Source organism: Camelina sativa, chromosome 7, assembly GCF_030686135.1.
Source record: "Camelina sativa cultivar CO46 ecotype springtype chromosome 7, ASM3068613v1".
NCBI classification, from domain to species: domain Eukaryota; kingdom Viridiplantae; phylum Streptophyta; class Magnoliopsida; order Brassicales; family Brassicaceae; genus Camelina; species Camelina sativa.
The window spans coordinates 10,494,137-10,520,403 of NC_141886.1; the positions used below are offsets into that span (position 1 = coordinate 10,494,137).

At 39.3% G+C, this 26,267-nt stretch overlaps 2 protein-coding genes and 3 pseudogenes across 4 annotated transcripts; 2 read left to right on the forward strand and 3 right to left on the reverse strand.

The window, feature by feature from the left end:
• Nucleotides 1–214: 214 nt before the first annotated feature.
• LOC104700902 (prolycopene isomerase, chloroplastic) lies at nucleotides 215–3,310 on the reverse strand. 2 transcript variants are annotated; one of them, XM_010416504.3, is made up of 10 exons: nucleotides 2,971–3,310; nucleotides 2,554–2,777; nucleotides 2,335–2,445; nucleotides 2,208–2,261; nucleotides 2,028–2,119; nucleotides 1,733–1,928; nucleotides 1,316–1,507; nucleotides 1,064–1,222; nucleotides 727–963; nucleotides 215–641 (listed from the first exon to the last, which is right to left on the reverse strand). In XM_010416504.3, exons 1-10 carry the CDS (start codon nucleotides 3,116–3,118, stop codon nucleotides 327–329), a joined length of 1,728 nt encoding a protein of 575 aa, XP_010414806.1. In that variant the 5' UTR covers nucleotides 3,119–3,310; the 3' UTR covers nucleotides 215–326. The 2 variants fall into 2 exon arrangements, with proteins under 2 accessions (XP_010414806.1, XP_087314258.1); XM_087458132.1 differs by having other exon boundaries at nucleotides 1,670–1,928; nucleotides 2,971–3,231.
• Nucleotides 3,311–7,845: 4,535 nt separating this feature from the next.
• On the reverse strand, nucleotides 7,846–10,317 carry LOC147941149 (uncharacterized; annotated as a pseudogene).
• Nucleotides 10,318–11,437: 1,120 nt separating this feature from the next.
• On the forward strand, nucleotides 11,438–16,297 carry LOC109125545 (alkane hydroxylase MAH1-like; annotated as a pseudogene).
• A 1,585-nt stretch (nucleotides 16,298–17,882) lies between these two features.
• On the forward strand, nucleotides 17,883–19,708 carry LOC104700904 (alkane hydroxylase MAH1 pseudogene; annotated as a pseudogene). Its single transcript, XR_015561824.1, has one exon. The product of XR_015561824.1 is annotated as an alkane hydroxylase MAH1 pseudogene (transcript).
• On the reverse strand, nucleotides 19,683–22,401 carry LOC104700903 (putative elongation factor 1-gamma 2). The gene is made up of 8 exons (XM_087458135.1): nucleotides 22,204–22,401; nucleotides 22,049–22,104; nucleotides 21,705–21,854; nucleotides 21,559–21,619; nucleotides 21,416–21,468; nucleotides 21,227–21,328; nucleotides 20,606–21,095; nucleotides 19,683–20,265 (listed from the first exon to the last, which is right to left on the reverse strand). The coding sequence occupies exons 2-8, from the start codon at nucleotides 22,055–22,057 to the stop codon at nucleotides 19,886–19,888; spliced, it is 1,245 nt and encodes a 414-aa protein (XP_087314261.1). The 5' UTR covers nucleotides 22,058–22,104; nucleotides 22,204–22,401; the 3' UTR covers nucleotides 19,683–19,885.
• Between the last annotated feature and the right edge of the window lie 3,866 nt (nucleotides 22,402–26,267).

A 26,267-nucleotide genomic window follows, 5' to 3' on the forward strand; every position in this document is an offset into this window, starting at 1 on the left:
CCGGTTCAACTTCTTATTAGTTCGGTATTGTTTGTACATTTGTGTTTGTTTCCCATTTGTGATTTGAAACAGTTTAGATGATGCCCCATAGCTTCTACTTTATTTTTAGTGCCATTGATAGGCAAAATGGTAAAATAGTGAGTGTTAGAGGAGCTGGCACTTTAACAATAGATTCGAAAGATATGAATATGTTTAGATATCCCACTACCAATCATTACGGTAAATAATCCACTAATGCTATCGCGAAACTGCTAGCTTCGGTAGTATAGTATGAAAACATGTTACTAGACGAAACATACATATATGGTAATCAATAGCATATCTTTCTACAAGCCAATAGCATCAAGAAGCTCAGAATGCTTAGAAACAGGAACAAGGGAATTCGCCACAATGGCGCCACTAGCTGCCACTGCAGGAACACCGATCCCGGGAAAGGTCGAGTCACCGCAGCACAAAAGCTGCGGAATAGGAGTGGAATGGCCAGGAAACGTACCTTTCCCAGCCTCTATGGCAGGCCCATACGTTCCTCTATTCCTCCTTAGAAACCTCTGATGCGTTAATGGTGTTCCAACCAAACTCACCTCGCACTTTTCTCTCTTGAACCCGGGCCCTAATGCCCGCTCAACTGCTCTCCACATCACCTTCACCAATGATACCAGTACATTCTCGTTGAGATTTGGGTTTACGTATTCAGAGCACTGTAGCTTAAAAAAAATGAATATGTACCTCGGACCGTTGGGATTTGAGATTCTTGTACTCGGCACTTCTCCTGTCAAGACCTTCCCAGAGACTGAAAGGTTCGGTTCCAGGACAGTAAGCATGCAAAACATGTTTTCCTGGTGGCGCAAGGTTCGGGCTAAGAACACTAGGGACTGATATCAGAACCACATTCTGGTCAGCATCCACACCGCGGTCCCAGTCATTCACAACAATGTGATGAATCTCAAGGTCATCTGCTATTCCCTGTTCCAGTTCCACTTATTGAAACCAAGAAAATAACAAACACGCTAAACTGAAACATCGGTATATTGGATTTTGGTTTTCTTATGTTTTCCTTCTATACCTCTGCGTCGAATCCCAAGTGAAGATGCATGAATGATTCACATTGTGGCGTCGTGTTCACATTATTAACGTATGAATCTGGGAGAGCTCCTGGAGGTAAGAGCTTTAACGTGTCCCACATCGACGCATTGCTAACCACCGCTTTTCTAGCTCGAATGAACTGAAACATTTTCAAATAATCGAAATGAGCAATGATGAGAAAACAGAAGAGAGACTTAATATATATTTATGTAACGTCATGAACTCATCATACTTGACCATTCTTTAGCTTGACTCCAACAGCTGTACCATTCTCGATGACAATGTGCTCGACATGGCTTTTAAGAGAGAGACGTCCCCCAAACTTCTCTAAGCCACGGACAAGCGCTTCAACCACCGCACCACTGCCATCAATTGGGTACTCCAATGTGCAACCTGGCTTGTACCATTCCGCAAACATGTAGATCTGCACACATAAGAAGCAGAGACTTTCATTTTAACCCGATCTTATAAGAAGCAGAAACTATCATGTAAGAAGCACCAAAAGTATGATAATCTTGTTTCTTCTTGTGCAAAGACTCTATGTAAGACATGTTTTGGAATGAAGGATACAGTTAAGATGTTATACCAAACAAATCAAGTTAGTAATGGACGTAATATTGCAGTTACAGTTTTGAGGATATATGGATACCATCTCGGCTGAGAGTATGCCATCAGATTTGACCCCTGCGAGAAGGAATGCGAGAAGATCAATCCAGTTTCGTATAAAAGGGTCTTTCAACCCCAAAGAATCAACGATCTCCGAGAAAGGGCGGAGAAGCTTTGTGGCGCCCAATGCCCCTTTAGGACCCATTGCGATGAAAGATTTTAAAAGGGAAGGAGCATATCTAACAAGAAAAAAAAAAACAGAGAAGCCATTTCAAAAATACACCAAGCAAAAGATGACTATAACTAATGCTACTGACATAGATATCTGATATATATACCTAGCAGCAGCCGTGGAGAGAACACCAAGATCCCCACGAATAGACAACGGTGGTAACGCCATTGCAGCAGAAGACAGAGGGAGTATTGCTCCCTGCAGGTTCATCATAGTCATGTGGTTATTAGCAGATGAGATCTCACGAGTAGATGTATGTCATTTATATTCAGACATAGGCACCCACAAGAAGCTTTTCCCACTCCTGGACTGCGCTTAGACCAGCATATGTCTCTAAATCCTAAAGAAAATATAACACTAAACAAGATCAGTGACACAACCTCAAAGAAGTTACATACGCTAAACTTCTTTACCTTAAAAAAATCCGTAGGGCCTATGCGTGACAAGAAGTCCCCTTCTGGTAAGTAGACCATCCAAGAATCATATTTGCTACATGGAAGTGATTCCCCTAAAGCATCAAGAACCTGAAAAACAAAAAACACAATCACCCAAAATGAATAAGAGAACATGACAAAGACTCTGATCAATTTCATTTCCGATCCAAAATCCCAAAAGGAAGAGAAACATATTACTTGAGCGAGTGGGTTAGCTTGAGGACCTCGTGATTGCAAACCAGAAAACAGAGAAGGGCCTGAGTCAAACTTGTACCCTTTGATCTCAAAGGAATGAGCCGCGCCACCGGGCTGGTCATGACTCTCCAATACAAGCACATCCTGACCATATCTAGCTAACAATGCACCACAACATAATCCCCCTATACCACTTCCAATAACCACAACATCTGCTTCAGACTTCCCTACAAAACACACCAACCAGGCAACCATACAGTAAATTATGAGTTACAGGACACAGAAACTTAATAACCCTTGGAATATCTGTAACTGTTCAATTAGACAACTACATAATAACAGTAAGAGCCTAAGAGGCCTAATTTTTGTTTGCTACTCTCTACACACATTTCAAGAAACAAGAAGAGAGAAAGAGTGAACCAGAGAAGGATTCTTTAATGGGAAGATTGCCATTGGAAGATGATGATGATGAAGACGAAGACCGTATGAAGGAAGATCTGACCGTTGGTCGTCTAAAGTTATAGAGAGACGGAGACTGAAGGGTCCAACCGCAGAGATTAGCGGCCATAGGAGGGGAGAGAGAGAAGAGAATGATGTGTCCTGTCTCTCTGTTGTGTGTGGATTTGGCGGGCTTATTGTTCTTACAGATCAAAAAGAGGCCTTGAAGCAGCCACGTTACATGCACTAGCTTTGTTCTTCTTCTTTTTTTGTTTTATGGCCTAAATTAAGATAGGCATAGCTACTATTTGCTCAGGCCCATAAATGATTTAAAAATAAAAATAATGATAATAATAAAGGAGAAGAAGAAAGAAAGAAAAAAAAAATTAAGAAACATATCTTAAAATCTAGATTCCTTACTAGTATGCCAGTAAAAAGTTGGGGATGTGAATGTAGTCCCAGTAGTTAAAGTCCACTTGTTTCTACCATCTCCACCGAGTTCGATGGAAACTCCTTCAAAAAAATATGAAAGACGTCACTAAAAAACGGTTTCTAAAAATACCTACTTGAAAATGCAATGAAACTCAAAGATCTTACTTTTGTTAATTTGATAAAGATTTAAAAATGAATAATACATAATATTCGTATTGCAATAACTCATGATTTTGATTAAAAAAAATTAAAATCAACTTCACATGATTCACAAATTAAGTAAAGAGATTTTTAACAATTATACCAAATTGGAAACTCATTCTTTCTGGATGTACCACATACGTAAACTCCTTTTTCAATGTACCACACATGTCTATCAAAATGACCATTGTAGCCTCCAATTTCTTTACATTAAAGAACAATAGAAAAATGTTTATTTGTTTTTTTATTAATAAAAAAAACTTCTTTCGGGTCTTTTCAGTTTTTCCCACGCCGGTGCACAACAGTCAAATTTCGAATTAAAGCTCTGAGATAGAACAACTAAAATACCAGCTTTGAAGAGAAAAAGAGATAATATCAATTTCAATTAATCGGTTAAACAAAATGACGGAAGAAGAGGAACTGGTTTCTACGTGAATGAGATAGGTGAAGATCTCATTTAAAAGTGTAATTAATTTGTGCAAGATTTTACTTAGGATGAAATAGCGCTGTCACGTATTTTAGTTCGTGGAGTAAATGAAACGAAAACGTTTTAAGCTCTGTTTTTTTTTTTTCGACGTCCCACATCGACAACGTGAAGGATAAGTTTTGTTGTTTATATATCGCTAGAGATCATTGATGGTCATCTGGATGATGACATATAACCGTGCGACTTGAGTGTGATTGACGGCTGTGTCTCCTTCGGGATTCTCTGCGCTGTAGACGATTCGCCACCTGGTTAGGTCTTCCTTTCCGGGGATGGTCGCACGGTTGTCTGACAGGTTAACTTTTTTGTGTTGTCGATTACTTTTGTCTAATTCTAGGGTTAGTTAAGACCTCTCAGAACAAAGCCATAACCCCGTGATCTTCCTGTATCTCCATGATACACAACCCTCGCCCCAACCACATCTCTGCACTCTCTTAAGGCTTCAGCTAATGGGAATTTTTGGTTTGAATATCTAAGCTGCAAGGTTAATTTGTAATTTTGTTTGAAAATATGAACCATTACATTCTTTCCATTATATTGTGGATAATGAAGATGGATGTTTACTTGCAGGTTTCATGAGTTGTAAGTTTTTAATGAGTTGCAGACGAGGGTCACAAATTTTTATTTATTTAGTTAAGTGAACAGTCAAATACATTATCACTGTAAAAAGAAGGAAGGATGAAGTAACATTTCGAGATGACATAAGGTATAGATAAATTGTTTTTGCAGCTTGAGTAACTAACTTATTGTTGTTGATCGCATTTGAGCATATTTTTAGGAAAAAAATGATATTATGTTGTTATGATAGAAATCACATTTGGTAATAACACGGTTCATAGAGAAATTGGTAACAAATGACCCATATAATATTGTGTCAGTCATCATGGCTTTTAAGACCATGAATTTTATGTTGCCTCACATCAATACATATTGAAAGGTTTGAAAAGTATCCATATGTGAGTCTTGCATTCTGTAAGATATTAAAGAATTTATCTTTCTCACTATTGGTGAGCTTGAAAGATGTTGGAGGTACTTTTCATTATGCCCATAATTCAGAACGCACACCTAACTTGTGCATACCTAATTTACTTAGTCTATTATTTTAGTTACATCTTTAGTAGTTTTCTATCTTCAGCTTACGTACGTTCTTCTATGCATGTTCTACTCAACTGCCCCATGTCATTTCATCAGACTTCTGATACGTTTTGGTTGTTATTCTTAAGAACAGACAAGATGAATAAGAACACAATACTCTTTATTTAGAATAAGACAACGGTACAAGCCAAGAGAAATGTTTATGGAGTCTCTTCCCTCCCCCTTACACTCTTTACCAAATCCTCCACAATGTTCCCCATTTCCCCCACCTACTACATAAGTACTACTTGTGGTATCCCTGCCCCACCCCAAAGAACCGTTACAGCCTCTGCAACACGACAGTGACACTTATTCCCTAATAAGACACATGACCCTCCCACAAGGCCCACTACACTACTGGATCCCCCTTAGTAAACTATTTAGCCACTTGGGCTTTTCTTCTTCCTTTGATATTGATAGAGGATAGGAGGATGTTGGACCTCAAATGTATTATTACCCCCGCCTTTGAAATTCACCTTGTCCTCAAGGTTGAATCCTGGAAACTGTCCCTTCATGGTGCTTACCCATTCCCATGAGCACTCGAAATCCGGTAAGCCCCTCCACTTAATTAGGACTTCCGCCTGACCTGAAACAGGGTTCTTGCGAACGTCCAGTATTGCCTCCGGTTCGGCTTCCAGTACTCCGTCATCCGTGAGCTGCTCAGGAAGAGATGCGGCCACAATCTGATCCCCCACGGCCTTTTTCAGTTGAGACACGTGAAAGGTGGGGTGAATCTTTGCTTCCTCAGGAAGTTTCAGGCGATATGCGACCTTCCCCACTCTGGCTTCGATGGCATAGGGTCCATAGAACCTGGCTGCTAATTTCTCGTTGGCTCTTCTGGCCAGAGAACGACGTCTGAAAGGTCGCATCTTCAGATATACTTGCTCCCCTACTTTGAACTCTACCTCTCTTCGATGAGCATCTGCCCTTTTCTTCATGCGTTGTTGAGCCTTGTGAAGATGTCCCCTGATCAATCCCAGCACTGCGTCTCTTTCCCGTAACTGAGTCTCCAACTCTGCATTGGAGGTGGAGCCATTCTCGTACTTCACCAGTGTGGGGGGTTCACGGCCGTAGACAGCTTGAAACGGGGACATACGAATGGCCGAGTGATAAGAAGAATTGTAAAACAGTTCAGCCCAGGGGAGGAACCGTGACCAAGTGCGAGGCTGTTCCCCTGCGAAACACCGCAAGTAGGTCTCTAGGCTCCTGTTGGTGACCTCCGTCTGTCCATCAGACTGAGGGTGGTAAGCTGTGCTAAAGCAGAGGGTGGTACCTGCTAAGCGAAAGAGCTCCTTCCAGAACTGGCTAGTGAAAACTTTATCACGGTCCGAGACGATGGTGCGAGGGAACCCATGTAGACGCAGAATCTCCTGAATGAACAGGTTGGCGACGTCCGTAGCTGTAAAGGGGTGTTTAATGAGCGAGAAATGAGCGTACTTGGATAGGCGATCTACCACCACCAAGACAGCGTTGTTCCCACCAGATTTTGGTAACCCCTCTATGAAATCCATAGAGATGTCTTCCCAGACTTTCTCCGGAACAGGTAAGGGTTGTAGCAGACCACCGGGGGCCAAGGTTGAATATTTGTAACGCTGACAAACCGCACAGGCTGCCACATGCCTTCGAATATCAGTCATCATACCCTCCCAGTAGAATAAATCCCCGATCCTCTTCTGTGTTTTCAGAACGCCCCCATGACCCCCTAGCTTTCCATCATGGAATTCTCGCATTATCAACCTCGTAACTGCCGAAGAGCTGGGTATCACTAACCTCCCTTGCCTCAGCAACCTCCCCTGTACCAAGGAGAACTCAGGGTACAAGTTACCTCCTTCTCGCAGGTGTTTGATGATGCCCTGCAGTTCAGGATCCTTATCGACCTCGGCACAAATCTCTTCTAGCTGAATGGCTGCTGGAACTGATATTGCAAACAACGACGGTACCATCCCTTTACGGGACAAGGCATCAGCTGCCTTATTCTCCAACCCCAGCTTATACTGGATGTCAAAGTCAAAGCCCAGCAACTTCGTTAGCCATCTCTGATACTCCATGTTGATTTCTCTCTGTTCCAGCAAGAACTTCAGACTTTTTTGATCTGTCCTCACCAAAAACTTTCTGCCAAGGAGGTAGTGTCGCCATTTCTGTATTGCTAGTACAATGGCCATAAGCTCGCGCTCATAAACGGACTTGAGTCGCTGCCTATCCGTCAGAGCCTGACTGTAGTAAGCGATGGGTCTCTCTTTTTGCATAAGAACAGCACCCAAACCCACCCTCGACGCATCAGATTCCACGACAAACACCTCTGTAAAGTCGGGTAAGGCTAGAACGGGAACAGTTGTCATCGCCTTTCTGAGATTGACAAACGCTGCCTCGCTCTTCTCAGTCCACTCGAACTGATCCTTCTTTAGCAAATCAGTGAGTGGTCTAGCTATCTCTCCGTAGCCTTGTACAAATTTTCGATAGTACCCAGTCAGCCCCAGGAACCCTCTTAAAGCTTTGATGTTAGCAGGAGCCTCCCATTCCACCATAGCTTGTATTTTGCTTGGATCAGCAGACACCCCTTCTGGTGAGATCACATGTCCCAAATAGGCTATCTCGGTAGTGCCAAACTAACACTTTTTCTGGTTAGCATACAACTGATGCTTATGAAGCAGTTTGAGAACCTCTCGGAGATGATCCTGATGCTCCTCTTTCGAACGACTATAAATGAGGATATCATCAAAGAAGACAAGCACGAATCTTCGGAGAAAGGGTCGGAACACCTCATTCATCAAGGACTGAAAGGTAGCTGGTGCGTTTGTGAGGCCAAAGGGCATCACTAGAAACTCATAGTGACCGTAATGAGACCTAAACGCGGTTTTTGGGACATCCTCTACTTTGACCCGGATTTGATGGTAGCCTGAGCGCAAGTCTAACTTGGAAAAGATGTTTGCACCGTGGAGCTCGTCTAGTAGCTGATCAATCATCGGAATAGGGAAGCTGTCAGGTACCGTGGCTTTGTTAAGAGAACGATAGTCCACACAAAACCTCCAGCTGCCGTCTTTCTTTTTGACCAGGAGTACCGGACTTGAAAACGGACTACCGCTTTCGCGAATGATCCCTGCAGCTAACATCGTGGCAATCTGTCTTTCTATTTCTTCTTTTTGGGCGTGTGGGTACCGGAATGGCCTCACACTGACCGGTTCACTGTCAGGTTTCAGAACGATGGAGTGCTCTTTACCCCGACAAGGAGGAAGCCCTTGTGGTTCCGAGAACACACTAGAGAATTCCTCCAACACGGCCCGGTAGTATATGGGGGCACCTTCTTCACTTTCCTCGGTTGAGGCTTGTATTCCCGCATATTCCACAAACAACCCTTCTCCATCCTGTTGTACGGTCTTCCAAAGGGCCTTGAAGGAGATGGCCGAGTTCTTCAAACTAGGATCTCCCAACAAGGTCACCCATTCTCCGCCCATCATAAAGGCCATCCGTTGCTCGCGCCAGTTTACTCTCGTGTCCCCCAGGGATTCCAGCCACTGCATTCCCAATATCACATTCTCCTCTCCCAACTCCAAAGGCAAGAAGCTAGTGATGAGAGTGTAACCCGGCAGTTGCAACCTCACACACTGGCACACTCCGCTTCCCCTTACCATTACACCGTTGCCCATACGCACCCCATACCCCGTGGTTCCTCTAGGTACTATTCCCAACCTGTGAGCCATCGCCTTCGATATGAAGTTGTGGGTGGCTCCACTATCAATCATCACCACGACCTCTTCTCCTTGTACATTTCCCTTCAACTTCATGGTTCGCGGAGAGGATATACCGGCGGCGGACTGGATGGATAGCGCCGCAAACTCCGGGACCTTGACCAACTCCGCCTCGTGTTCCTCTCCGTCGTCGTTTCCGCACAACCCTTTGTCTTCCTCCGTCGCCACCAGGATCTGAAGCCCCTTGAACCGACATCGGTGTCCGGCTTGATACTTCTCATCACACCGGAAACACAATCATTTCGCCCGACGATCGTTGGCCTCTGCGTCCGTCAGTCGCCTGAATGGTGGTCGTCTCGACTCGGGATTCTTGTAATTAGGGTTTGAGCTTTTCTCCCCACTTGGTCGTAACGATGTCGTTTTGGGCTCGGTTGTAATTAACGACTTATGAGAAGATAAACCCGTACCAGTCTGATAGGACCCACGTGACGAGTGTTTGTCCCCCGGGTTTCTCACTGGAGCTCGGCTCGCGACTTCCCAACCCGTCGGCGCCGGTGAATCGCCTTGTCCTTCCCAGTCTTCGACCAGTCGAGACAGATCCATCATTTTCTACAATGTTCTCGGCTCGAACATCTTCACCCCTTTTCTAACCTTCGGTTTCAACCCTATCATGAAAGCCATCTCTAACACTTTCTCAGACACCTCCGGGGCGTTAGAGGCTAGTGCAATGAAAGCCCTGCAGTATTGCCCTGCGGATTCCTCTTGATGGAGTAGTAGCAGCCGTTCGCCGGCGGTTAAGTCGTGAGTCGTGGCAAAGTTGTCCAAGACTCTGTTTTTCAACTGCTCCCAGCTGAGGAAAGGGTTCCGTACCTTCTCCCAACGGTACCACGTGAGTGCATCCCCGGCAAAACATACTCTTACTGCTCGCAACTTTTCCTCCTCCGTGAACTCCTGCAGCTCGAAGTGCTGTTCCAACCTGAGAACCAAGCTTTCCGCCTCTTCTCCTTCGAACAGAGGAAGCTCGATCCTTTGAGAGAGCGGTTCTTTCTCCTCCACCGGTTGGTTCCGTTGAAGGGTTTCTCCCACCTCCATCGTAGGGCTCTGTGGAAGGCGTCGTTGTGACTCCTCCACGCTTGGCTTTTCCACGCCGGAGACCTGAGAGTCATCCTCGTTCCCCTTGGACGTACCCCACGTACGTCTCTCTTCTTCCGCCATTCTTCTTTCCAGCTTCTCTAGCACATCCAGTTTTCCCAGCTGCTTTTCAAAGACGTCCAACTTGCCCAGTTGCTTCTTCATAGCACTGACGTCAGATTCCAAGCTCGACAGCTGCTGAACTTCTTTCTGAATGCTCTCCATTACCTTCTCTAACTCCTCCACCTTCTTGAGCGCCATCTAGATGATTGGTTTCCCAAGAACACTGCTCTGATACCAATTTGATACGTTTTGGTTGTTATTCTTAAGAACAGATAAGATGAATAAGAACACAATACTCTTTATTTAGAATAAGACAACGGTACAAGCCAAGAGAAATGTTTATGGAGTCTCTTCCCTCCCCCTTACACTCTTTACCAAATCCTCCACAATGTTCCCCATTCCCCCCACCTACTACATAAGTACTACTTGTGGTATCCCTGCCCCACCCCAAAGAACCGTTACAGCCTATACAACACGACAGTGACACTTATTCCCTAATAAGACACATGACCCTCCCACAAGGCCCACTACACTACTGGATCCCCCTTAGTAAACTACTTAGCCACTTGGGCTTTTCTTCTTCCTTTGATATTGATAGAGGATAGGAGGATGTTGGACCTCAAATGTATCAACTTCAGACCGCGTCAACTCTTGTTCCTCAATCCTGATCAATGTTTCATGTCCTCTTCAGCTGCTGCTACTTCAACAAGGACGTGCATATAACTTCATCATCACCACTTTCTACTCCCACAAGTTCTTTCAAAATCAATACAGACACATCAAGTTTCAGACTAGGGATAAGGAGGTCAGTTTATGAGGTCTAGACATAAAAAAAACCCCACATACCTTTTCTTGGCTTTTAATTTAATGCGTTTGGTTTGGTAATTGTTTGACTTTCTAGCAGATAAAGATAGTAGTAGCCGCTGTTGAGACCATGATTTTAAAATCGTTGAATAGTAGTTCACACACTAACATTATAACCGCCTAATCTTGTCAGTTGTAATCTGAATTGATTTTAGATATATATGTCTTTAAAAAATACAGAGAACATAGCCGACTAGACCATGTGGCATTCAGTTAACACAGTTAATACAATGACGAAACTAAATGAGTATGAGGAGTTTGGTACCTAATCGTTAATTCTCTAACATAACTCAAAACCTGTTCGGGCTCCTACCACAACGTCCATGCATTCGATTGAATCCACTGAATTTTCTTTCCTTATATAAACTTGGATGGTAACACACAGCATTGGCACTATAGCAAACACATTTTCTAAAGATTCTTTTTTCTATATCCAAATATTATTTGAGTAAGAATGATGATGGTAGGCTTAATTGAAGTCTTCATCATCATCGCATTCCTTTTTTTCTTTGTATTCCAACGTTTCTTCCTCCACAAGAAATCTCAGGGAAACCCTTTGTTGAAGAACTGGCCTTTCCTAGGGATGCTGCCAGGCTTGCTCCACCAAATCCCTTGATTAATTGACTGGACCACTGAGGTTCTTGAGGCCAGTGATCTGACTTTTGCTCTCAAAGGGGCATGGTTTACTGGAACAGACTTGTTATTTACGGCTGATCCAAGGAACATCCATCACATACTAAGTTCAAACTTTCGGAACTACCCAAAAGGACCTGAATTCAGGAAGATCTTTGATATTTTGGGAGATGGAATTTTAGCTGCTGATTCGGAGCTGTGGGAGGATCTAAGGAAGTCAGGTCATACAATTTTCCACCATCAAGATTTCCTTGAGATCTCAGTGAGTAGCAATGTAAGTAAGTTAAGGAAGGATCTTGTTCCTTTTCTTGATAATGCTGCTGAGGAAAAATCATCATAGATTTACAAGATTTGTTGCAAAGATTCATGTTTGATACTTCTATGGTTTTAATGACTGGTTATGATCCAATGTCTCTATCCATTGAAATGCCGGAAGTTGAGTTTGGTGAAGCTGTCGACCTCAGTGAAGAAGCAATCTTCTATAGACATTTGTGGAAGCTTTAATACTGGATTGGGATTGGTCTTGAGATGAAGATGAGAGCTACAATGGTCACTATCAATCAAATGTTAGCAAAGATCATATCTTCAAGAAGAGAGGAGATAAGTCGTGGGACGAGAGAGGCATCAATGGACGTGTTAACGTATTATATGAATGTGGACACAACCAAATATAAGCTCTTGAAACCGAGAAGTGATAAGTTTATAAGAGATGTTGTTTTAAGTCTATTGGTAGCAGGAAGAGACACCACAAGCTCAGCTCTTACTTGGTTCTTCTGGCTCCTTTCTACACATCCCCAAGTTATGGGCAAGATCCGAGATGAGATCAAGACAATGTTTGATCCTTCAGATCTTGAGAAGCTCGTGTATCTACATGCTGCCTTGTCCGAATCTATGAGACTTTATCCACCAGTTCCCTTGAATCACAAGTCGCCATCAAAGTTAGGGGTGTCAAAATGGGTAACCCGACCCGACCCGACTCATACCCACATGGGTATGAGACTTTCGTGGGCGGGTTCAACCCGACCCATTTATTGTAATAGGTTGAATTTATATACCCAAGCCCAATAATAGAAAATCCAATGGCTAAATGGGTTATATGGGTTACCCATATATAAATAAAATAAAATAAAATAATTAATATTCAATACATAACATATTATATAAAATAGAATTATAAAACCAACCAAAATTTTCAATCTTAAAATAATAATATCTAGATATTAAAATAGAAAAAGCATCATAAAATTCTAAAGCCAAAAATCCATAAAACCAAAATAAAAAAAAACCATTCTTTAATTTAAATAAAAACCATTCTTAATTAAAAAAAAACACTTGAATCTTCTTTAGATGATCCAGTCCGATTCTTTAACTTCATAGTCTTCATTCTTCATCTTCCGCTTCATTTTCTACAAATTATTTGGGACAAATAATCAAATATTAGAAACTTGGCTATAATAATAAAATTATAACAATAATTTTTCTCTTTGTATATGAAAAATTTACCTTTTTCATCACCTGTAAAACCAAATAACCAAGATCTAGTGCAAAGTAAGGCTTGAACATGCTTAGGAAGAAGTCGACTCCGGTATTTGTTAAGAACACGAGAACCAATACTGAAAGATGATTCTGAAGCTACTGTAGTAATAGGAATACTGAGCACATCCAATGCCATACGTGATAAAGCACCAAATCGATTACTATTATCTTTCCAGTAATCCAAAACACACATGTCAGGAAAATTCTTCATCTCTAATTTTGGTTCATCCAAGTAAATATCCAAGAGTGACTTTCCCTTATCCGAAACATTAGGAGCATCATCCAAATCAAACAAGTCCTACATTATGCCAACGTCAAACATGTTATCATATGACTAATAAATTATTAATAAAAAAAACTATGAATATTAAAACTTACGTCATCAAATTGTTCTCTACCATGTTCAGTGGAATGATGATGAGAAGAAGATGTTGTTGCAGAGTTCGTGGGCATCGGAAACTTGCACATGTATTCGCCAAACAACGTAGTCATTTTATCTCTCAAATAATTTACCTTTGCTTGACAAGTACTTGGATCGAGCTCATCGTAAAGACGGGTCAAGAGCTTAAACTTCATTCTAGGATCAAGAACAGCACCCATTGCAAGTATAACACTGTATTGTTCCCAATACTTATCGAACTTAATCCGCATTCTACAAGCCATCGCTTTGATAAGCTCATCACCGTTTGTTTCATTCTCTTTCAGCAAACGCTCAATCTTCAACACATGCCCAAAATAGAGATTAGATGTAGAGTAGCTTACCTGACATTAGTGTGGTAATCTTGTAGAATGGCTTCAAAATGTCACATATTTTTGATGCTCTCGCCCATTCTTCATTCGATGGACAACTCTTGTAGCTTTTATCAACCACCTGAAATCTATTAAAAGCTCGTTGATATTTTAAAGCTTTCTCAAGCATCAAAAAAGTTGAGTTCCATCTAGTCTGAACATCCAGAGACAAAACTACCCCGTTGCCACCTTCTATGCATTGCTCGAACATAATCCCTCTTGATTTTGAAGCTTTGAGATACTTGACACTATCTCTGATCTTGGTTAAAGCACTACTAATAATCTTTAGTCCATCTTGCACAATAAGATTTAGAATGTGCGCACAACATCGAACATGGAAGAATTCACCTCCACATAACAAGTTGTCATCCAAATTAAGCCGCTCTTTTAGTATCTCTTGCATTGTGTCATTCGCTGAAGCATTATCTAGAGTAAGAGTGAATATTTTTTCTTCAATTCCCCACTCTTTGAGACAATCATGGATTTTAGTAGCCAAAGCATCGCCGGTGTGTGGAGGAGGTATGTCACAAAATGACAAGATCTTGCTATTCAAAGTCGAGTTTTCATCAACGTAATGGGCTGTCAAAGATATATAACCTTCACCAGAAATTGCTGTCCAACAATATGAAGTTAAACATATCCTACTCTGAATCCTTTCCAACTCTATCTTCAGCTTATTCTTCTCACTCTCCCAAGTTTTAACAACGTCCATCGCTGCTGTAGTGTAGTAGTTGTAATCTGGATTCAGATACTGAAAAAACCCTCTCAGCTCTTCATACTCAACAACAGCAAAAGGAAGATCATGTCGAATTATAACCCTACTGAACTTCTCCCGAACAACACTTTGATCAATCTTCAATTTCCTAGTCTTTCCATCTGCATCAGTTAGTACATCAGCTATATTCCGATATTTTGCCTTCTTAATGCATCTCAGATGATGACGCTTCATAGGAGATGTTCCTGTGGTAGATTCAAACACAAGTTTATCACCACAATAGTTACACTGAACTCGATTCTGGTCATCGGCACCTTTTCCAATATGTGTAAAATGTTTCCACATTTTTGAAGTTTTTTTCCTTGGTTTACGAGATTTTTCCTGCGGCTCACCTCCAGCTTCATCACCTATTGATGGCTCGTTGGTTAGATCAATATCATCATCCTCATCCATCATCATCTCTTCTTCGTCAGCCACGTTTGACTCCCAATCATCCATATTATCTGTCCAAAAAAAAATATATATATATTAGTCAAAGTTATCATGCATGGCATGGGTTTAGTTCAGATAAAAAAACATGCATGGGGTTAAATATGAAGTTATAATATAATCTATCGGTTCCAATACAAGGACGAACACAGGAAGCCATTAGCCAGTCTATTTTGTTTTTACATACATCATAACAGATGAACATGCATTTATAGGCAAAAATATGATTAATTATAATCTAGTAATATTGCAATTACATACCCTTAAACGAAGACATTGACATGCTTTCGAATTCAGAATCAGATGACAAGAATGAATAAGAATGAAAAAAAGCAAGAAGAATGAGATACGAGAAGCAACTTATGAAGGAAAAAGAGAATGATGGCTCCTATTTATAATAGTAATACATGAACCTTTGCCAGAAAAAAAATTAGTAATACATGAACGAAAGAATAAACGCTTAACATTTATTTTTAGATCATTTACATTTATATATATATTTTTCCATTTTAATTTTCAGCTAAAAAAGAAAAACTTCACATTTACTTTAGATCATTTACATATAAATTATTATTTACTTTTTTTTTGTTTTTACCAAAGAAGAAAACTTAACATTTATTTTAGATATTTTACATAAATTACTTGTAAGAAAAAGACGAACCCATTAGACGAACCCATCAAAACCTATTTATTTATATGGATATAAAAACTTAACTCATACCCGTTAAAATAATAGACAAACAGGGTAAACCCATGGGTTTTAACCCATTTTGACACCCCTAATCAAAGTCCGATGTGCTTCCAAGTGGACACACAGTTGAAGCACATGCAAAGATTATAATCTCTACTTACGCACTGGGAAGAATGAGATCTGTATGGGGAGAAGACGCATCAGATTTCAAACCAGAGAGATGGATTTCAGCCGAAGGAGTGCTAATTCATGAACCTTCATACAAGTTCCTTGCATTTAATGCCGGTCCCAAAGCTTGCTTGGGTAAGCATTTGGCTCTCTTGCAGATGAAGATAGTAGCTGTGGACATCATACGAAACTATGACTTTAAGATCGTCCATGGTCACAAGATCGAACCAGTTCCTTCTGTCATTCTCCGTATGAAGCATGGTCTTAAAGTTACAGTCAGTAAGAAGATATGATAGGCTTTGAAGTCTACGGTAAACTATATATATTCTCTTTTTAGTAAGTGATCCAGGTCATCCTTAAGGTGTTACGTACGTTTTGGTGTTGTTTCTATCTTCATTTTAGATATTTCAAGGTTTTGGGTTTTCCTTTACTCATTTAAAGTGAGATAACTATCCAACTACGATTAGGATCCGGTACCACGGTTTCTTTTCTCTATATTAACGTGGCTCATGGTGTTGTAAGAGCTCACGATATTTATTGAATTTACTCAAAAGGATTTCAACTATAAAACTCGAGTGTTCCTAAGGCATTTGAAGACTAAGAATCAACTAGTTCTTAAACCCGAGATAGAAAATGTTGTAAGGACTCCAGAAGATTTTAAAACACAAACAGAATACACCCCTATTGAAGAGCCTTTTCACTTAAAAGCATTTGGGGCGATTGGTCGCTGTCACTGTAAAACTAATACAATTAAACAATTCGAAATATAAATAATAATAATAATAATTAGTTAAATTAATTAAAAAAATTATGCTGATATTATCTTTCAACATCAATGTCTCACACACAAATCTCAACTCACCTACCCAAAATGTAATCACATCTTGAATCTCTAGCTCACGTTCTCTGCGTTCTATTGTCAATTAATGTCATATTATCAGACCACGTCAACTCTTGTTCAGCTGCTGCTATATCTTGTGGTAGTAGAAACATGAGGAGAATATATACATGTACTTGTGGAAGCTAAGTCACAAGATATTTCAAAAAAAATATACACAAGAGAAATATAAAGAATTCGTTGACGCTGTTTGACAAAAAAGAAAAAAGAAAAGAAACAGTTGACTCTATTCACCAAAGAGAAAATTAGAATAGTGTTGTTATGAAAACAAAAGAAAGATCGTGTTCGTTATGGTGTTGACGTTATATGTTGAGACCAATTATAACATGTTTATCTAAACAAGTCTTTGGATGCACTAAGAGTAGACAATAAACACAATGTCTAGGAGAAAAATAAAAATTATCCGAAAACATATCAGAATCTATATCGAACTTTATTTTATATATGAGATACAACATAAATTTTACCTTAACATTGTAAACGCTAGGATAAAGAAAATGACTAGCATAATTTTGGAGTATTTTACTGTATATTGTTTGTTATTTGAGTTTTAATTTTGAAAATATTATATTTAAAAGGTGATCTTTTTTAGAAATTTTTACTAATCAATTCACTTTACTGAATTACCAATTGTATATGGTATTAAAATTGAAAAAGTTGCAAAAAAAAGAAGTAAATATGTTTTTTTTTTAACAACAAACAAAAAAGAAGTAAATATTTAAAATATGAAAAATAACAAAATTTAGAAAGCTAGCTAGCATAAAGAAAACGTGAAGGTCATTTTCTAGTTGATTTTTAAATTATGGTACATAGCACGTGCCACAGTTAATCCAGCAGTTAATACAAGACAACAAATTAAATGAATTCGGCTTTGAGTCTCTATTAAAACCCCAAATTTGGTTCGGGCTCCTACTACAACGTTTATGCATTCAGTTTAATCATTAGTTGTCAACATCAACATTAGCACAAATTACTAAGATGTCGGTGTCCTTTATTATCAAATACCTTTTAATTATAAAAGGTTATATATCAAACCAAGTTAATAAAGATACCTTGTTCAAGAAATCCTTTGTTTTAGAATGATGATCTTAAGCTTACTTGAAGTCTTCATCATAGCATTCCTTTTTTTCTTTGTATTCCAATGTTTCTTCCTCCACAAGAAATCTCACAAAAGCCCTTTGTTGAAGAACTGGCCTTTCCTCGGGATGATTCCAGGTTTGGTTGTCGAAATCCATCGAATATATGATTGGATGGTTGAGGCTCTTGAGGCCAGCGATCTGAATTTAGTTTTCAAGGGAGCCTGGTTTACTGGAACAGACTTGTTACTCACGGCTGATCCAAGGAACATCCATCACATACTAAGTTCAAACTTTCAGAATTACCCTAAAGGACCTGAATTCAAGAAGATCTTTGATATTTTGGGAGATGGAATTGTAGCCGCTGATTCTGAGTTGTGGGAGGATCTGAGGAAGTCAAATCACACCCTTTTTCACCATAAAGATTTCCTTGAGCTCGCGGTGAGTAGCAATATAAGTAAGTTGGAGAAGGGTCTTATTCCTTTGCTTGACAGAGCTGTTGAGGAGAACATAATCTTAGACTTACAAGATGTGTTTAAGAGATATATGTTTGATATTTCCTCGATTTCAATGACCGGCTATGATCCAATGTCTCTATCCACTGAAATGCCGGAAGTTGAGTTTGCTGAAGCTGTTGATCTCGGTGAAGAAGCGATCTTCTATAGACATCTCAAACCGGTTATTTTGTGGAAGCTTCAAAAATGGATTGGGATTGGTCTTGAGAGGAAGCTGAGAGTTTCGATGCTCACTGTCGATGAAATGCTTGCGAAGATCATATCTTCAAGAAGAGAGGAGATAAGCCGTGGGGAAAGAGAGACATCAATAGACGTGTTAACATATTATATTAACGTAGACACGATCAAATATAGGTTCTTGAAACCGAGAAATGATAAGTTTATCAGAGATGTTGTTTTTAGTCTGTTGATAGCAGGAAGAGACACCACAAGCTCAGCTTTCACTTGGTTCTTCTGGCTTCTTTCTATGCATCCCCAAGTTATGGCCAAAATACGACGTGAGATCAACACAAAGTATGATCCAGCAGATCTAGAGAAGCTCGTATATTTACATGCTGCCTTCTCCGAAACTATGAGACTCTACCCACCACTTCCCTTTAATCACAAGTCACCGTTGGAGTCCGATGTGCTTCCAAGCGGACACAAAGTTGAAGCGCATTCAATGATTCTAATTTCTATGTACGCACTGGGAAGAATGAGATCTGTATGGGGAGAAGACGCATCAGATTTCAAACCAGAGAGGTGGATTTCAGGAGGGCTAAGACATGAACCTTCATACAAGTTCCTGGTATTTAATTCCGGTCCAAGAACTTGCTTGGGTAAGTATTTGGCTCTCTTGCAGATGAAGATGGTAGCTGTGAACATCATACAAAACTACGACTTTAAGATCGTTGAAGGTCAAATGATCGAACCAGTTCGCTCTGTTATTCTCAGTATGAAGCATGGTCTCAAAGTCACGGTCAATAAGAAGATATGATTCTTAGCTTCTATGGTAACTATTACTATTCTCTTATTAACAAGTGAAGCAGAGCATCCATATGTGGTGGTTTTGGGTTTGCCTAAAATAGTTTGGAATAAGATGACTCTTCGTTTAAGATTATGGTTCGATTCTACGGTTTTCTCTATTAAAAACGTTGCTTACGATGTTGTAAGAGATGACAACTATTATGGAATTTAAACAAGATACTAATAATAAAAACTAGAAGTTGTAATGTATTCAGTAAGCATTTTTGTCTCAATACCATTGGGAACTGGGAAGCAACTAGTTCTTAATCCCGAAAAAAGAAAACCAGACTCTACAATTCAAAGATTGTAAGGACTCTAGAGGATATCAAAAACACAAGTAACAGCGTAAAACCCCTATGGAGATTGAGAGGACAGTAATGAGCCTTTTCACTTAAAGCATTTGGCGTCCAAGAGAGCCTCACCTTCAAATGGCTCTGCATCTTCAATCATCTGGCTAACACGTTCTTTCTGGGCTTCATCAGAGATATCAACCTTGGTCCACTCGTACAGCTCCATGTCGTACACCTCATCCATTATGAACTTGGGGATCTCTGGTCCACGGAAGATCCATAAACCCTTCACCTTGAAGGGACCCTCTGACCCGCAAATAAGCATCTTTCCAAAGGCATATTTACGTGCCAAGTCCATACGCTGAAGGAACCCGCCAACCTTGTTGAGAGTAACAAAGGACACCATGTTCTCATCGTTGTACTTGTAGTCACAGAACCATAGTGAGTACCCCTCTGGGTCATACATGTCCCAGAATCCTGCATTTAATACAAACATTAACTTTTAATAGAATGTACTTTCAGGCTCAACTCTAAGCTATAAGTCCTATATCTAGCTAGGAGGGAATAAATCCAACTAGAGCTACTGTGGGTGGTTTAGATAGCAGCTAGTAAATGATGGTATTATTAGGATGTCACAGCAGATTGTTTCAGGTATGGATTTTCTATACAGTCCTCCTAGTTCAGGTAGATAGGATAAAGAAAAGCAGTTTGGTAGCTTTGCTCTAAACAAATTGATTCCATAAGCCAAAAAACATTTCTAGCATCTCCTTAAGCAAGACTTCCAAAGCACATTAAGAGAAGTAAACATATAGCATACCTTTAATAGCAACCTCACGGAAGTTGGATTTGGTGTTCGAGTACAGCCTCTTCCAGTCGTCAAGAACCATTGGGCTCGGGGGTAGCAAATCAAGAGGATTCTTGGCTTTGGGCTTTGGTGCTTCTTCCTCCTCAGCAGCCTTTGGTGCCTCTGCTGCAGGGGCAGCCTTCTTAGGCTCCTCCTTGGGCTTTGCAGGCTGTGCAGCTGCTTTCTTAGTTGGAACTGGAGGGACAGCATCGGTCTGTTTGGCATCACCTAACACCTTCTTGAAGTTTGGCTGGTTCACCATTGTCCAGAAGTATCTCTCAACATGAGGGAACGCAGATGTAAATTTCTTGGTCATCACGGTTGCAAATCCCAAGCTCAAGTTGCAGATGGTTACGATATCAGCAAGGGTAACAGAGTGTCCAACAAGGTAAGTGTTGGAGGCGAGATGTGTGTTCAAAGCCTCAAGTCCCCTCTTCAATGCAGAAATAGCTGCTTCCTCAGCCTTCATTCATACAAAACCATTACAAAGATGAGAACAACGCTAGTCTACGATTAGTATTAGAGTGCAAGGGGTGCATAATTTTAAGCACAGAGAGTATATGAGACAAGAGATAAAAACTATGGTAAGCTTACAGGAGCAGAGAAAGGAGCATAGCCCAATCTTGGAGCAAACCACTTCAACATGTTAGCATCAATCTCCAACGAGGAGAAATCAATCCATTGCTCAATCTGAGCCTGAAAGGTCAATCCATACACATATACATTAACAAAAACGTGTAAGAAATAATATAAAGGAAAGCACGACGATAAACAAGAGCTTACGTATTCAATGAGGGAGGATCCGTTCAAAGAGTTTTCACCATTCTTACGGCTCACTGTATTGGGACATCAAAATAGTCATTATGTTAAATACTTTCAAACAATGAATCATGTAACACAGAAAGAAAAAGAAAAAGAACTTATACCATATCGGGCAATGGCATTGCTCTCAAAAATGGCACCTTCAGGAGTCTCAAGCACAGGAACCTAGTAAGATCATAACCTTCTATCAGCTAAGAAATCAAAGCAAACATCAATCAAAACAAACACCTTATGGAAACAGATTCCACACCTTTCCAATAGGGTTCATCTTAAGAAACTCAGGGGATTTGTTAGTGACGCCCATCTGAAAATCTGCAGCCTCCTCGATCTTCACACCTGCATACTCAGCAGCAACGAGTGCCTTAAAGGCACCTTTGTTTCCCTTGTATGTGTGCAAGACCTAGCAAGGTTCCCAAAAAACTCATGAGAAATTGCATAGTTACACTCAACAAAATCAGTTTCTCTATGCAACACACAAAAATCCAATTCTCAAGATACACAAAGAACAGATGTATGTTAAAACAATCGTACACGGCTCTAATCAAACGTATAATGAGCTAAGGAAATGATGAATCGCGTTTCATAGAAACTTACCAAAGCCATTGCTCAAACGGAGAAGATACGAACTCGGAGATCTTCTGAGTTCAGATCTAGTACCAAAAGAAAACAACAAGTAAACGATGAGTCGTCGATCAAATTTCGAAATGAGAGAAGCGATAAGGAGAAGAAGGTGAGAGATGGATTCTTACGAGAGAAGCTTCAGCAGATTTTTCCGAGAGAGCTTGAGCAAAGCGAGAGAGAGAGAAGGATACAAAAGCGGCGGCGAGGATAGTATAAAAGAGTGTATGTAAAATTAGGGATGTGTGTAGTCGGCTGGCTCTCGAGAATATTCCTTTCTCGTTAGGTTTTGGTTCTGTGTTCGGTTTAGTTTTTTTGGTTTTGTTTATGAAATGTGGGTTTGTTCTGGTTAACTGATTATAACTTTTTAATTTTTACCATGTTTATTTTCTACAATAAAAATGTCCAAATTTTACTAGTTCTTTTTTTTCTACAAATTGGTGACTGGTGAAATACGTTTCTGGTAACTTTCCTAATTTTGTATGCTTATTATGTCTATTTTTTTTTTCTTTTAACATCATATTCCAATTATAAAATCTAAACTTTAACCACTATATTTCTAAACTTAAACTGACATATTTTGCTTTAATTATAAAATCTAAACCCTAACTACTTTATTTGTAAACCCAAACCAACATATAATTTCGTTTTGATTGTTAAATCTAAACCTTAATCATCTTATTTGTAAACCCAAACCGACACATAATTTTGTTCTAATTGTAAAATCTAGACCAAGTCTATATTTAACTTTCCTTAATTAAAAGTATACAGAATTTGTTTCTTTAATTTGTTTTGCTTTTTAATTTAATTTTGATTTATTTATTAAATGAAATAATGTATAGAGGATTTGATCGGTTGAACCTAAGTATTTTTCTAAATATATATAGTTACTAGCATATTTAATTTTGTGTTTCCATCTTTTTGTATTTGAAATTTTGAATTGTTCCACCTCTTTATACGCATTGTTAACATATTTCATTCATAAAACAAAAATTACTGTCATTTGTTTCAGTAATTTCCCTTATTGTTTTGTTTTGTTTTGTGAATGAATTACTAAAAAGAGATTCATAAATTCGTAATGATTGATGAACATTTCATTTGATGAAACAAGCAGAGATGGTTCTCTTTTGTTTTGTGTTTCTTGTGAACCTTCAAAAATACTTTATATTTTATCATTAGAAAATTTATTAGATTAAAATTTGATAATTGGTGTGACATTGAAGTAAATTTCTCAATTCTAAACACGAAAATTTTAAAACTTTTTCGTTTATACTATAAAGTAAAAACTAAAATTCTACATAACTGAGAAGTGAGAACTAGTTGATCTAGTGGTTAACCTCCTACTTTTTTTTAGTCAAGGTTAGGTCATCTCCAATGCAAAGAGACTCTTATGGTCTCTCAACATTATTTTAGATATAAAATATGTTTGTTTTTAAGTTTAGAGACCCTTTAATATCAATAAAATTTAGATGCCTCCAGTGGTAGAAACCACATTGGTTTATTTAAAATTTTAAATAAAAATTAATATTTTGAAAATAATATTATTTAAATAGATTAAATTTATATTTTATAAAACTGAAAAATAATTGCATTTCATAAAATTTAAACAAACATGACATAAAAACATATGAAAAGTAAAAATACAAAACATAAATAGGAAAACAAAACATTAGTTGTAATCTTGATTAGGGCCAAATTTTTGCCAAATATTCTCAACCAAATCATCTTGCAACTGTTGATGTATTTCTCGATCACGTACTTATCTTCGAACGCTCATCAAATTGGAGAAGTTTGAAATTCTTGTAGAATAGGTGAAATCCACTTTTGAACTTCTGTTTGATTCCACTTGTGCAAATTCTGATGGATCATACTGAGCGTTTATCTTATACTATCATAGTTAAGTTACGACTATGATATATAACCCTATGATATATAATGAGTCGGGTTTAAGTTTAACAGTAGAAGTTGTTGTTAGTGTAGTAAATATTTCCTGTTTACGTTTTAATGGCTAGGGTTTAACCTCCTAATTAAGATACATCATAGATCCTAAAGATCACGAGTTCGATCTGCATTGAGAAGGTTTAGCTTTCCCCAAAAAAATGTTAAATTACATGTTTGGATATTTTTCATGACATGCTTGTACCTTTTAATCGTAAAAAAAAAAGTAATCTACGTAATTTTTTTTTCATTTTCTATATAATTATATCAAGATTGGTCGAAATATCTATATCCTTGACGTGAGTTCTCTCTCTTTGTTCTTTAATTACATATGTAGGATTTTGACACTCCAACTTCAAGTATGGTTTTTAATAATACAACTGTGATGAGTTCTGTAATCCTTTCTGCATTTTGTGAAAACGAAAAACATATATATAAATCTCTTAATCAAGTAGCTTCCAAAACGATTCGTGAGCATTATTGTTAGGTCCACTAAACTATATTATTGTTCTTTTGTCATACATACATTAGATATTTTTATATTGAGTTCAATTTCTTCTACGAAGTTTATAAAATTGGTTACCTTCCACAAGTCTTTGCGTATCATTTCTTCACAACTTACGCCTCTTGGTCAACAGTACCAACAACTTTCAAGCAATATCTTCCTCTTCTCCTTCTGCTCTGCGTTTACTCTGTGATCAAGAAACAAAGCTAAGAATATGGAGGTTCCAATTTGGCAATGGTGTTTGATCGTCATAGCGATCATATTCTTGGCATTTGCTTCCCATTTTTTGGGAAGAATCTTTTGCAGCCCTCGAGAGAAAATTGTAGATAGTAAAGTCGGAAAAAAACATGGACCAGCCGCAGCAGAAAAGACTGCGAAAGGTGGCTCCGACCAACTCGTGTGATGATATCAAAGAGCATGCATCAAGTAAATTGATTAAAGTTTCCACGTCAAGTTTAGATTGTAATTTGTAAGTTCATGCTATCGTTATACTCTTGTTGTAAAATAATACCAAGTATATATGATCACATCCATATATGTATGTGGTCAATTCCAATTTCACAAAAACAGTAGGCTCCTTATTTTTTTTGTTTTCCATTAGTCATCATTACGTCTAATAAAACAAAACAAATTCGGGTTTAAAACAATACATGAGTAGTAAACATATTATGCGAAACTAAACTTTGATAGTGTCGAGCTTGGTGATGTAAAATACTGAAGCTGTTAACCGTGACTTGATGATTTAGGTTTAGTTCAATGCCCATGTTATGGTTATTAAAGTGTTGTTCTAGACTTCTAGTTGTGTTGTAACAGAGCATCCTATGAAAGGATAAAACTCGTGATGTTGTGTAATATTCGTCTGAGAAATTAAGTTAATGTGAAGATAGTGAATTTGTAACGCCCGGACCGCCACTTTTTAGTGGTTCCATGTCCAATCCTACTCTATGGGCCAACTTTTTTGAATAGGCCTCATGTTCTCTCACTAGGCCCGTGAGCCCATCCATATCCGACGGCCTGTTTGCTACGTCCGGTGGTTTTAAAGACTTGTTACTGTCCCTACAAATCACCACATGATATTTTCCTGTGTTTTGTCTTCACTCTCACAGTTCCGACAGTCACTTCCCGGAAGGTCACCCATCTTGAAACTACTCTAGCATAAGCACACTTAATTGTGGACTTCTCTCAGTACCCTTGACCGAAAAGATAAGTGCACTTTGGTGACATAAGTGGCCAAATCAATTTGTTTAAACCTCTCTGCAAGTCTCTGAAACCGGGGTGTCACAATTCACCCCCACTAACAGATCGCAATGTCCTCGTTGCACACCAAGACCGTCACTCCCGACGGTGTGAGCCAACTCGACTCGATACTCATATGGGTTTGGCTCTGATACCATTTGTAACGCTCCGACCGCCACCTCTTAGTGGACCCCATGTCCAATCCCAATCCATGGGCCCACTTTTTTTAATGGGCCTCACGTCCTCTCACTAGGCCCGTGAGCCTATCAATATCCGACGACCGGTTTGTTACGTCCGGGTGGCTTTAAAGACTTGTTACCATCCCTACAAATCAACATATGATCTTTCCCTATGTTTTGTCCGCACTCGCACAGTTCCGACAGTCACTTCTCAGAAGGTCAGCCATCATGAAACTACTCCAGCATAAGCACACTTAACTGTGGAGTTCTCTCAGCACCCTTGACCGAAAAGATAAGTGCACTTTGGTGACATAGGTGGCCAAATCAATTCTTTTAA

Bases quoted from the DNA above. Each gene is read 5' to 3' on its own strand.
- LOC104700903 (XM_087458135.1), bottom strand. The intron at 21,620-21,704 runs GTGTGGAATCTG...TGATCTTACTAG, and splicing joins AGATGAACCCTATTGGAAAG to GTTCCTGTGCTTGAGACTCC. The intron at 21,469-21,558 runs GTATAAGTTCTT...GTCCCAATACAG, and splicing joins CAATGCCATTGCCCGATATG to TGAGCCGTAAGAATGGTGAA.
- LOC104700902 (XM_087458132.1), bottom strand. From the start codon at position 3,118: ATGGCCGCTAATCTCTGCGGTTGGACCCTTCAGTCTCCGTCTCTCTAT. The intron at 2,778-2,970 runs GTTCACTCTTTC...TGTGTTTTGTAG, and splicing joins CATTAAAGAATCCTTCTCTG to GGAAGTCTGAAGCAGATGTT. The intron at 2,446-2,553 runs GTAATATGTTTC...TTTGTTTTTCAG, and splicing joins AAGCTAACCCACTCGCTCAA to GTTCTTGATGCTTTAGGGGA.